The sequence below is a fragment of the Hippocampus bargibanti genome, linkage group LG16, assembly GCF_051943395.1.
Source record: "Hippocampus bargibanti isolate YZ-2025 linkage group LG16, ASM5194339v1, whole genome shotgun sequence".
NCBI classification, from domain to species: domain Eukaryota; kingdom Metazoa; phylum Chordata; class Actinopteri; order Syngnathiformes; family Syngnathidae; genus Hippocampus; species Hippocampus bargibanti.
Window position 1 is genome coordinate 10,686,425 of NC_142749.1, and position 12,902 is coordinate 10,699,326.

General features: G+C 39.7%; 2 protein-coding genes across 3 annotated transcripts; both read right to left on the bottom strand.

Moving 5' to 3' along the window:
- Positions 1–5,882: 5,882 nt before the first annotated feature.
- snx12 (sorting nexin 12) lies at positions 5,883–8,507 on the bottom strand. Of its 2 annotated transcripts, XM_089016496.1 has the most exons (5): positions 8,155–8,507; positions 7,318–7,413; positions 7,119–7,243; positions 6,349–6,439; positions 5,883–5,972 (listed from the first exon to the last, which is right to left on the bottom strand). In XM_089016496.1, exons 1-5 carry the CDS (start codon positions 8,317–8,319, stop codon positions 5,967–5,969), a joined length of 483 nt encoding a protein of 160 aa, XP_088872622.1. In that variant the 5' UTR covers positions 8,320–8,507; the 3' UTR covers positions 5,883–5,966. The 2 variants fall into 2 exon arrangements, with proteins under 2 accessions (XP_088872622.1, XP_088872621.1); XM_089016495.1 differs by lacking the exon at positions 5,883–5,972 and having other exon boundaries at positions 6,025–6,439; positions 8,155–8,506.
- Positions 8,508–8,698: 191 nt separating this feature from the next.
- Positions 8,699–12,346, bottom strand: LOC148886438 (cytokine receptor common subunit gamma-like). The gene is made up of 8 exons (XM_089016494.1): positions 11,267–12,346; positions 10,881–10,971; positions 10,547–10,716; positions 9,901–10,034; positions 9,645–9,807; positions 9,474–9,567; positions 9,147–9,222; positions 8,699–9,044 (listed from the first exon to the last, which is right to left on the bottom strand). The coding sequence occupies exons 1-8, from the start codon at positions 11,403–11,405 to the stop codon at positions 8,946–8,948; spliced, it is 966 nt and encodes a 321-aa protein (XP_088872620.1). The 5' UTR covers positions 11,406–12,346; the 3' UTR covers positions 8,699–8,945.
- Between the last annotated feature and the right edge of the window lie 556 nt (positions 12,347–12,902).

Below are 12,902 nucleotides of genomic sequence, written 5' to 3' on the forward strand. Positions count from 1 at the left end.
CACCGTCGCTGTGCCATTGCACGAGTCAACCGTCGATATGCCAGGATTTTAGAAATAGTGAATAATTTGTTGGTGTCAACCCTTCCAGCCTCCAATTTTTCACACAGTTTTTGTTGTACTGCGTTTATGAGACTAATTCAATTGACAAGCTAAATAAAAAAACTTTAAGACCCCCCACGCCATAGTTTGAGCAACACCCCTTTTGTCCTTGCTCGCCCTCGCTGCTCTTTCGATTTATTTCCACTTTATCAAGCTAAACCCCAAATTGGTGCCTCTACAAACATAGATGTCATTGTAGAGCGCTGGAACCGCTAACCAAACACAACCTAATCTCTGCCTTGGACCGCTGTGCCCATCACACTTGTCCACTTTCATTTCTCAGGACAGGGCCAGCACATCAAAGCTGTTTTGTGTTGCAGGTTACCATCCTAATTGACCGGGAAGGTCGGCCCAGTATTAAATGTGCCAAAGCACATGATGAATACTCAATGATGCGGAAGCTCTGAAGTTGAATACAAAAAAGGGACAACAATTTAGAAATAAATCAACATTTTCAAGAAGGTGGAAGAGAGAGATGACCTTGATGCTAAATTGCAATCGCAATATTGACATGGAGTGACGGGAGCAATAAGATAATTTTTCGAAAATTGTTCAGTTTTATGCAGAACCGTGTTGAGGTTTTCTTTGAGAGGAGAAGGGTGAATATTATATTCATGTGGTCTCTGATCTGTGACTTGAAAAAGTCTTCACCCATCAACTTTTGTATAGCCGATTAATATATGACAGCTTTTAATGCAATAACCAGTTCTACATGCCCATAAATACCAAAAGAATTGGTTAATTATATTTACTTCAATAATAAGAAATACATATGACAAAATGCATTTTTTGTCAGAGAAAATAGGTTCCATACATTTTACTTGTCATTTCACGACATTTTTTTAAAATTTGAATTTGGCCAACCCCGAGTAAAAGTTGTCGTGGCATTGGAAATAACGCATTCACGAATTCCGTTGCTTTGAAAATGAGAACCATTTAAAAGTCAACCAGCGCCACAGAACAAATTGTACTCCGCTTCGGAGGTTCCGCCATATGTATGCTTGTTATTGGTTGTTAAAAATATGTCCTTGTGAATGGAGAGGATACACTGAAATCAAATACCTGTACAATACAATGCACGCACAGTGTAAACAAATAGAAGTAAGTCATAGCGGAACCATGAAAAGCCAGACCAGGCTCTCATGTTTAGAATTCCGATGGACCACAACACAATTGTGTCCAATTATAGTCATGTCAAGATCGACATCACAAGATCACTATTTCTGGGATGACTTTAATCCACCTGTGGCCAGTCAGAATGCCCCTTTTGCTGCCTAATCCCCTACTGCGAGAGAGCAATAACAGGAAAAAGGGCTTTGGGATTTGTGTGTAGTGAAACAAAAAGGCCCAGTGTTGCACTTGAACATCAACAAAAGTCCGAGTTTGTCCTTATTGTGACACTTCCTGCTTGCCGTTGATTCCTTACATTAACCAAAATAGGAAAGTGAGACGCATTGTTTTAAGCCTTTGCTAGTTGATGGCAAAAATGACATTATCATTATGGTTGAAATGTTACAAAGTGTGGCTGAGGTTGAAATATAGATATCTTTTTTTTGGCTCACCTCCGAATAAAAGTGTTGAAATATGAGTTTATCATTACCGTAAAGAGAGTGTAGATAGAGAATAAGGGCCTTGAAAATCAACCATATTTCCCACTGGACCGGCTGAGCATATGTTTGTTTTTTTTAATTCTCTTCGAAAAACTACTTTTACCACTAATTTCAGCATTACAATTGTCGTCAATTGTACATAAACTTGGCAGCGCTCTTGTGACATTCTAGTTGAGTCTGTGATGAAAAGGTTTCTTCAGCAGTCATCTGTACTTCTTTGAAGAATCAGAATGAGAAAACCTCCTCATCCGAAGAGCTTTGTCAGTGGATGAAAGTTGTGCTGGTAACTCTGACCCTCTATATATACCTAATGGACAGAGGTGGCAGTGCCAGACCTCTGCTCTGATAGGTCCGTGCCCTAAGGTTGGGGGAGCAGTAGACTACTCCCTGAAGCTAATCGGATTACTTCTTTTGTTTTGTAATCTGTAATCAGATTACTTATTTTGTTTTGTAATCAGATTACTTCTTTTGTTTTGTAATCTGTAATCAGATTACTTATTTTGTTTTGTAATCAGATTACTTCTTTTGTTCTGTAATCTGTAATCAGATTAGCTCAAGGGACTAGTGTACTGCTCCCACAACGTTAGGGCAGGGACCTATCTGAGCAGAGCCACTGCTGTCCATTAGGGATATACTGTATATAGGGCCAGAGTTACCAGCACAACTTTAGTTCGCTGACGAAGCTCTTCGGATGAGGAGCGAAACATCCGACACCATCAAAGAAGTACAGGTGACGGCTGAAGAAAGCTTTTCATCCATTCTAGTTGAGATTTCAAGGCTTGAATCCTATTAATGTGAAATATTCTGTGAATGACTAGCCTTGTTTCTGCCAGCAAGGTGTGACAGAAGCCGGGAGGAAACGTGCAATTAACATCGGCACAATCATACGTCGCACATCGATGTTTCTTTTCAGCCATTCCCATTGAACAAACTAGGTCATCCGCCAGCGTGGGGCCTCTCATCACGCGGGTCCTTTGACACATTTCTAACTCAAAGTGGGCTTTGTTGCGTTTGCTGACTTATTTTTCCCTCTCCTGACTGAAAGGATTTGTAGACGTGACACAGCGGGCAGCAGGAAATTTAATAGACCGAAAAATAACAGCGAAATTCCTCGGTACTCAGAGTGGAAGTGGAATGATAGACAGTATTAATACAATTCACAATCATTTTTATGAAATTGAGGGGGGAAAAAAGAAAATCACAAGAAGATGCGGTGAAGATTTCAAACCATGAAAATATGTTTGTGTAATGAACTGTCACAGTGCTCATATTTGCTGCTTGCTTTTAATGTACCATTTGCATTAGCTGCAGATGCAATGATTCAGTCGTAGGTGTGCAAATGCGGGTGGTCCCCCTCGCCCCCCCAAAAAAAAGCACGTACAGAATGAACAGAAGTCAGCGTATCTTTTATGATGCTACACGTTGCTTCACTTAGGGGGCAGGTGAGGGCTTTTTTTTCATTATCGCCACACACTAGTGACCAAAAGCAAACTTGTTTAACGTTTGTCTGACAGACTTTGAAGTGGAAAATAATCACCATTCTAGAGGGGAAAAAACATGATTTTTTTTACTGACCACTTAATAATGCATAAAAAAAGGAATGACAGAGACATCAAATGATTTACTCATGGGAGCAATAATTGCATTGTTTCCTCCACCGGCTTGAAACTGACAAGATGTAGAATTAAAATGAGGAGGTGCAGGCTTGTTGGCACTGGAGAGAAAAAACAAACAAACAATAAACTGCAAAGTTTACACAAGACATACTTCAGAGTAGGTTGACACCGCAAGTCAAGTATTACTATTTTAAAATAATCAGATTTCAGTTTTTTCGTGAACACAATGACTAATTTCTGAAGTATTTCACTTGAGCCTTTGCAGTGTAAATCTAGCCTTCAGTTGTTATGCAACTTTAAAAAAAAAAGTCAAAACATTTTTCATCACTACAAAGTGTGCAATAGCTTTATTTAAACTAAAATGGCCTTTTATCAATACTCTTTAGAATTGTGGTGTAGAACTGCGGGGCATTGTATGAATAGCCGTTTCTAATCTTATTTGACTACCAGAAGACAATGGCAATCACAAAAAAATATCAATCTTTTAATCATAATAATACATTTAATTACTAAGCGCCTTTTAAAACTCTCAAGGACACTTTACAGTCACGGGATTTTTTTTTTTTTTGTGTGGGTGAGCAGCGGCAGCCATTCACGCCAGCGTTCACTCTACCCGGAAGTAACACAGCAGCAAAGTTATGAAAGGAAGAGGAAAGGAAAGAAAGTAGAAAAACAAAACACAGGCGATGCTGGAAAAGCATTTTAAGAGAACATTTAAGGCTTTTTAAGAGTATTCAAATTATAAAATAAAAACAGTGCCTAAATAGTGGGGCTTGAATTGTGCACTTTGTGTAAAGGATTGCACAAGAGTAAGATTATTTCCAAGAAAGTGTCTCACCTATTAAAGGACAACCGACGCCTACGGACAAGTTGTGTCCATAATTTGTAAAATCACTTCAAATGACTTCTACTGAGCGTATTTTACAAAGATTCCACCGCATATAGCTATATTTTACGTTTTAAGACTGGCGCTGAATATTAAGGAAGTCTTGTTTTTGAGTTGATGACGATCCCCACGTGACGTCACTGAAGGAACGCCCCTCACCGAGAAAGCGACACACAATGCATTTTGCGGTACTTTGTTTGGTCTGAAAACTTCGTGTTGATCCATGTTGACGGCGAAATTAGAAGGAAAACTCAAATAATGCGATGGTGAATCGTTGTGTGTTGCACCAAGACTGCTATTTGATACTAGTTGACACAAATTCCCAGCAGACAAATCAACCCATTTCCAACAGAGCAAGTACTTCTTTAATCGATTGCAAACATTTATGCTTTCCTCTTCAGAACTATTTGAATCATAATCATAACTGGATGAGTAACAAGAAAGCATCTTCTCCGAATCTGAAGCCATTGTTTTGATTCTAGAGCAAGACGAAGACGTCCTGGCGTGACGTCACGAACAAGGGGGCGGGACCTCCTGAAACTCGCAATTTCCATGGTCATTTTAAAGTAGTTTTGGGACACTAAGTCAATTTTATTGGTGTTTTGCATGACTAAAAATACCAGCTTGCGTGTTTTGGGTATTTTAGATGCTATAAAACGTTTTTCTAATGTCAGGTAGGAAACAAAAAAAATGGTGTCGGTTGTCCTTGAAAGTAAGATATTGGCACCTTTGTGATATGGTTATGCATACAGTGGAAACGGTATCCTAGCACCCTAGTCTGATTTCTTTTTTTAATTCCCCATAGACATGCTTCTATAACAAGATCCACTTATCCTCATGAGGATTGTGGGGAGACTGCAGCATATCCCAGCTGTTTTTGGCCAGTAGGCACGGCACACCCTGGACCGATTGCCAGCTAATCACAGGGCGCACAAAGATGAATATCCATTTGTGTTCACATTAATACCGAGGGACATTTTAGAGTACTCCATTAACCTGTCATGCATGTTTTTGAATGTGGGAGAAAATCGGAGTGGTGTCATATAGGCACAGGGAGAACATGCAAGCTCTACGCAGAAAGGCCAGCATCGGAAGTGAACCCTGCAACTCTAGACTGTTAGACCCATGTGCTAACCAGTCATTCACTTTGCCGCCCTATTCAAAAAAGAAAGCGTTGCCAATAAAGTTAACGCTAATGTAATGTACCAGTGATGTAAAGTCATTACGTGAATGGCGTAAGCCATAGAAAAAGTCGTTTTTATTATCCAGACAGCGAGAAAGTTTTGGGCATCGTAATATGAAAATGCAGCGTGCGTCAATACTGAGACAAAAAAAGCGTGAAATCACGAGTCAGCTTGATTACAATGCACATGTACTTTAAAAATAAACACATAAATAAAGCATGCAAGTTTGGCATGCAACTGGCTATTAGTGCAGTTAATAGACAAACTTGGTTAGGAGACATTTTTGTTAATGAGACATGTACAATGCTTGTTTCAACAATTTACTTGCTAGCAGAATGAGCTTACATTTGCATTTTTAGTTTATTTCAAACTTGTTATGAATTGCAAAAACCAAAGGCGATGGGTGAATGGGTCATTTTTACACAGAATGTTTTTTTTTTTTTTTTTTGGGGGGGGGGGGGGGGGGGGGCGAGGGGGTAACGCTCCATGAAGTATCGCCTTTTGCCTTTATAAAGCTCATGCAACTGAAAGTCTTTGGCTGAAAATTATAAATAAAGAAAACTTACTTCACTCATACCTAAAGAAAACAAAATAAACAGAAAAGAGAACAAAACAGGATCAGAAAAATTGCATGACGCATTTCAACATTCATCTACTTTATTCACAGTATATTACAATCATAATTTGGTGACACTCATAGGAGAGAAATGATACATCTAGCTTGTATTTTGTAATAATGAATTTCACTGTACAATGAAAACAACTGTCAGCGTAGTTCTGAAACAAAAGTGCGCACAAGAGATGAGCCAAATAGGTGCACAGTGGAAGAACATGCGCAGAAATCTTGTGTTTTGATTTGATAATGAGAGAGAAGTCCATTCAAAATCCCAGAGGAAATTAATTAAAGCCCCCACCACCCACAACCCCCTCCTTCTGTAAACTTAGTGTCGTACTTTTCCGGGAATGTAGTTCCGGTCGATGTCGGCCTCCTGCAAGAACATGTGCAGACAGCGCTCATTCTGGGCCAATGGGTGACCTGCAATTCTAGATGGGAACAAACACAAACAAACACTTGGTAAAATGTTAATTTGGCACACTGGTGCATGAATACAACTGTATTCTTGTTTTAATATGCGCTAACCTATTAGAGTAAGATATTGGCACCTTTGTGATATGGTTATGCATTCAGTGGATCCTGGCAGCCTTGTCTGATTTTTTTAAAATTCTGCATAGATATACTGCTGTAACAAGATAGTTAGTTCTGCTTTGCAATCTTGTGCTTTTTAATCGCCTTTCCTATATGTGACATGGCCCACTAATGCCATCTGCCTGTTCAGGATAAGCAAAATAGATGAATGATCCCCAAAATTGAAATTACCGTCTTTCGGTGCTTTTTCAAATTTGAATGCCCTCCTGCATAAATAACACTGTCTCTCGCAGGTCCATTCTGGTAGATGACACCAGACATCATTTTGTGTCTGACTCGACAATACCAGACATGAGACCAATAATCACAACACACATGCGTGTTTTTTTCGCCTCACCTCGTGTATAGGATCACTCACATTTCAAAAATCACTGAGGGTTTAGCATCATGCAAGATGGAGGATGGACCCATGTTTTTGGGTAACTTTTTTAGCCAGGGATGTTCGACTCGTATACCTTTTTAATTTGAAGATACCACTGTAAGCAGCAATTGAGAGATCTAGATGCATTTATTGACCTGTTTATGAATTGCTCCAAACCCATTCGCCGCTCCTCGATGAACGACTCTTCAAAAAGCCCTTCGTCACTGCGGAATGGTAATTGTCTCTTCAGGGCTTTGCCCGGCAGGGGTGGTACTACAATCTGATAGAACACGATTTAATATCATTTTAAAGACCTGCCACAAATCTAGAATAGGTCTTGTTAGGATTACTCACCTTGCTGTCTCTCTCTAGCTCATTCTTCAACCACTCAAAGTCACTGTATCGTCTGGTAACATTGGAATCCTTCAGTTTGAAAATGGGAAGGTTGGTCTGCGTGAATATGAAGGACAAAACGGAACAGTCAGTGAACTGCAAATGGGACATGTGACCCAGTAAATATTTGACAATGCAAGGGCAGCAAAACTGCTTCCTATCTGTCTAACGACGCTAAATTGGCAGATGTTGAAACTGCTTGGAGGAGGCTGTATAAAAGTCAACAGGGACACCAAGAAACACTTAAACAAACGAAAGTGTATCTCAAATGAATGAATAGCTGCAGATACATGTATGAACCAAGTTGTAGTTATACAAGTGAAACTCACTGCTGACAGGTGGACAAGCTAAACTCTATGATCACGCTTTGTAAAACTAACAGTGTACATTGAAAATGCATGAATTTACATATGACGATTGCATTACATGAATGTATGTAAACGTATTAAGAGTGGACTGGATTAAATTCAAATGCATATTCTTCCATGGCGCACACGGTTAACCTAGCCTAGCAGTGTTTACTACAAGAGACGCATTTTCTTGCCGCTCAACTTATATTCAGGAAAACTTATGCTGCTTAAACATTTCCTTCGGCACTGTGATGTTCAAAAGTAACATTTCTAGCGACAACAACGTCCTCCATCGCAACCGCACACTAGGCCAAGAGAAATCCCCGGCACTCGAGTTCCGCTGTAGCTCCGATGAGGCACCTATCCAGGGGTCACAACCTTGTTCCTCCCAGTCGTAGACATTAGCACACGAGCTAAAAGCTTTTCGTTCACCTTATGTTACACTTACCCGCATCCGAACTTCATAAGTTGTGTACCGGTTCCGTCCGACTCCAACGATCTGTGGACTATGGACGTCTATCTCCAGAAAATTGCTTGGTGGACCGTAGGCGTCCGTGAGCTCCTGAGGCTTGGAATTCAGCCGGCGAGTGTCAGCAACCGAAGCCTCTGACATTTTGTTGGGGCACAATTGTTTCTTTCACGCTCGAAAAAAATGTCAGATTAAAAAGTGGATGCGCCGAAAATGAGCAAATGTCTGTGGATACATTAAATTAATTGCTGTGGCTGACGGCTTCAGCTAAGGAACTAGCCGATGAGCGTTTCCTTTAGCCGGGGACAGCGGCCCTGCGCCCCACCCTTCTTGAAACGGGAACATGTGTCGTCTTAATTCCGCGCTGAGTTGGACACCCACCCTGGACTCCCCCAATTGAGATAACAGAACTGAACCTCCACTTTCCCCACCGAAAGTTCACAGCAATAGATTAAAAACATATACAGGTAGTAATTGGAAATGACGATTTTTCCATGCACGCAAATTGAAAGGCAAGATCAGAGAAATCCCAAAAAGATGTCCATACTTTCAGAAAAAGTTGCCTATTTTCTTTATAAATGTTTTACAATGTTGTTTTTAAGAATAGGTCACAATAGTATGAGAATCAAGCTGTAAATTCAAAGTTTTTAAATTATGGTAAAACCCAAACCCGATAAAATGATTAAAAAACTATGAGGATGGAATTGTCCATTTGACTTGTGCTGTGAGAAGTTGGTGTGGAACTTTTGGAGGCTTGGCTGTCAGACTGTTCATTGGGAGTCCTGACGGTACTCTCGAACGGGACAGGCCTGCTCGTGGTAGTTTGCCTTGAAGCCTTCTTTAAAACCTTTGGAGATTTGAAGCCATGGCTTCAGAAAGGAAGATATCGACAATTAACAAAATCATTCCATTGTGTTTTATAGTATTCCATATAATAATACGTTTGCAATTAAACTGGGATTTTTTTTTACCTGATTGCTGTTTTCCCCCATTGAATTTAGATTCAAGTATGGTTTTGGTACAACCCGGATGAAGATGATTCTGAACCTGTGTGGGTGAGGGACACTTTTGTCAATTACATATACTATACAGTAACTTTTTTATGTATTGATTGAATTATTTTTAGCAATCAGACATCTATGTTTTTGACCAGTTAGATTTCAAATGTATCTGCGCAGGGCATGATTGGTTAGTCAAAACTAAATGTGATAGTCAACTTCAACCAGCAATAATCTGCATGATAGTAGCCATATCAGGAAATGGATGAAGTACCATTTGGTGTCTGTCATCCGGCTCACCTCTCATAACGTAGCAATAACACAACCATTAGGATGAGTATGACAGGAGCCAAAACATACACCGTGATCCACACAACCATGCCTTGGTCACTTTCTATGAGAAGAAGAAAACAATGTTGATAAATTAGATGATTTGACTTTCCCCAAAAGGGTTCAAGAAGCATTTTTAACCTGTCCATGTGTTTGATCCCCATATCACAGTCTCACTCCAGTCGCTCCAGCCAGAAGATCCGCATGCTTCATGCAATCTGCTTCTTACCTGAAGCTCATACTGGGAACGACTGGAGGGCAGGTTGATGCAGTAATTTAGCTTCCCTCGATTGACTGTGTATGTCTGTGGAGCGCATAACATATTTGAAATGGAAGGGTACTGCAGATCACAAAGAATATATACCAAACATGACTCTGTCCACATCAGATTACTCACATCCCACTTCTTGTAATTGGTCCTATAGCGAACCTCATTTTGCACACACAATGCAACAGTCTGATTCCAATAGAACCACAGATTCCAGTCTGATCCATTCTGAACAGTCAGGTTAGTTGGCGGATTTAACCTCACTGCAGGTGACACGAGTCCAAAATGATTTCATTGCATTTTTTCTGTACTGTATATCCGATATCGATATAACGAGACTTTACTGTAAGTCTCGTTATATCGATATCGGATATATCGATAGTCCCGGTTATATCGATACTATTTCTATGCACGCACGGAGAAAATTACATGCAAACAGGGTCGGATATATCGATAGTCCCGGTTATATCGATATTTTTTCGGACTCCCTTGAATATCGATATAACGAGACTTTACTGTATATATATATATATATATATATATAATTTTTTAAAGAACATTTTAATTTTATTCATTCACTATTACAATAAACATTAATTATTTTTCATGCATTTGTTTCAGCTGTGGTTGTTTGTGCTCATAAAATCAAGTTGAGGTAAGCAAGCTATTTATTCAAAGCAATGTTTGCACCGGGTTCTCAAATATCTGCTTTCATCCCACTTCTCGGCATTTGTCGTTTTGCCGCAAATAGGTAGCCGAATTGGATTCCGCCTACCTTTGCTTTTAAGGTCATCAGTCTTCAGAAAAGTGTTGTTGCCATACATCAGTTGCATGTAAAACGTTCCAAATCTGTTGGTGATGTGACCATACGGCTGAACACAGCCGTTTATTATACTGTTGTTTGTCAGGTACATTTCACACGGTCTGGATTTTTCATTCTGAAACCTGTGGAAGAAAAATCCCGTCGTAATACAAAACAAAACCCCAGCAGTGTCTTGATGACTGTTACGATGTTTACAGTCAAAAAAAGCATATATTTATCCAAAACTCACTTTATCAAATGAAAGAGAAATTGTTTGGTAAAACAAAACCATTTCATTTTAACTCACCAGCTGTTGAAGGTGTAATTGACTGTTACGTTGCCATATCTGTTCCAGGTACATTTAACGAACTCCAAATGCAAAACAAGACAGTCGACATCTGTCAAGAACAAATAATATCAAACAAACCCACAACACCAAGCTTTCCAAATTGCGACATTAAATAAAAAATAAATAAAAAGGTCTCATGCAATTGCAGTCAAACAAAACTTTGAGGTAAAAGCACAGCTGCTATCAGTTTGTGGTTCGGAAAAATGTTAAGTAAAGTTCAAATGTGAAATAAAAATTTAAATTTCTCATAATCATCTCCATTAAGCGTGAAATAACTTGGACCTCTCAGGGATTTATAAAAAGTAAAATCAGACTAAATAAAATTGAACAGAATATGGCGTTACCTGGAGGTTCTTTGGCAAAACTGGGTCCCCCGAGACAGACAAGTAACAACACTTTATTCAGCAAAACCAACATCCTCACTAGAACAACTCGGATGATTTCAGCCCTGGTGCGGCTGCCTTGGAAGGGAATGTGTGACATTACTTTTTTTTCCTGCACTTGACTTTAGTGGGTTCTGCTTCCTGTCAGCGGAAACTGTCATGGTATCTCATATTTACTTTTGCACAATGTGAAAGGAAACAAAATGATCATTATTGGACACATTATACTGATCTTCCGAATATGATTCAGAGTGTGGACCAAATTTTGAAGATTAAACCCGCTAACACAGGTACTCTGAATTTATTTAGCATTCAAGTATTTAGAAATCTCCAGCCCACATTTGTATACACATCATATTTTTGGTTTGGTTACCGAAGTTAAGTTTTTCTAAGGAAGTGACTACAGAATGGGCACAGCAGTGCTGTATCACTTTCCATCATATGTGAGACTGCACCTTTGGCTTTGTTTCCTGCCAGAGAAAAATACAGTAAAGTCTTGTTATATCGATATTCAAGGGAGTCCAAAAAATATCGATATAACCGGGACTATCGATATATCCGATCCTGCGCCGAACTGCATTAAACAAAAGCCGCCAAAAGAGGGCAGCGAAGCGCCATATAAGAAACGGAGCTGGCCATTAGCTCCCTTTTTTTTTTGGGTGAGAGATGTTCCCCCAATGTTGCCTCAAAATGGCACATATAATTCTTTAATGATTGTAAACATGTATGCTTTAATCTTCAGAACTACAGTGTATTTGAAACATATTCATAACTGGATGTGTAACAAGAAAGCATATTATCCGAATCTGAAGCCATTGTTTGGATTCACAAGCAATGCAAGACGTCTTGGCGTGAAGTCATGTTTATTTGCATTTGAATAAAAAGTGACATCGGCTGTCCTTTAATACACAGTATGGAATGTTAATAATTTTCAAAATCATCGCGCTTCAGCAGACAAAACAAGAAACATTGTTGCAAAAAACGATTGCATTCATATACAGTACAGTGGGCATGTACATAACACAACAGGGAAACTGCAACGCTTACATCTTACCGTATTATGTATACAATTTTAAAAAGTCATCAATCTTCTTCTGCTTCCCATTTTTACCTTTTAACACAAACACTTCAATCTCGTCTGCTACACACGAGCTAGCGTCTGAAAATGAAAATGGCTCTGCTACACGTGTGCTGGGCACGTAACCAAGTCACCTGACCAAGTCGACCAATGGCGCGACTGATGGCGTGACACGTAACCAAGACACGTGACCAAGTTGACCAATGGCGCGACCGTTGGCGTGTCACGTGACAAAGTCACACGGCCAAGTCGACCAATAGCGCGACCGATGGCGGCTCATGTGACCAAGTCGACCAATGGCGCGACCGATGGCGGCTCACGTAACAAGATACGTGACCAAGTTGACCAATGGCGCGACGGATATATCGATATAAACAACAAAAATGGCCGGCGGGGGATGAAAAGGAGCACCGTAATAACCGGATTATCGTCATAACCGGGTATCGTACTAAACGGTACTAATTATACATAAAAAGACTAGAAATGTGCAAGGGAAATGGAAATAGTATTGTAATAAGC

Excerpts from the sequence above, each read along its gene's own strand:
- snx12 (XM_089016495.1), bottom strand. The coding sequence starts at position 8,319 with ATGTCAGAGGCTTCGGTTGCTGACACTCGCCGGCTGAATTCCAAGCCT. Across the intron at positions 7,414-8,154 it reads CTTATGAAGTTCGGATGCGG|ACCAACCTTCCCATTTTCAA; the intron begins GTAAGTGTAACA and ends ATATTCACGCAG. Across the intron at positions 6,440-7,118 it reads TTGGAGCAATTCATAAACAG|AATTGCAGGTCACCCATTGG; the intron begins GTCAATAAATGC and ends GTTCCCATCTAG.
- LOC148886438 (XM_089016494.1), bottom strand. The coding sequence starts at position 11,405 with ATGTCACACATTCCCTTCCAAGGCAGCCGCACCAGGGCTGAAATCATC. Across the intron at positions 10,717-10,880 it reads AATTACACCTTCAACAGCTG|GTTTCAGAATGAAAAATCCA; the intron begins GTGAGTTAAAAT and ends TTTCTTCCACAG. Across the intron at positions 9,223-9,473 it reads TTATTGCTACGTTATGAGAG|GTTCAGAATCATCTTCATCC; the intron begins GTGAGCCGGATG and ends TCACCCACACAG.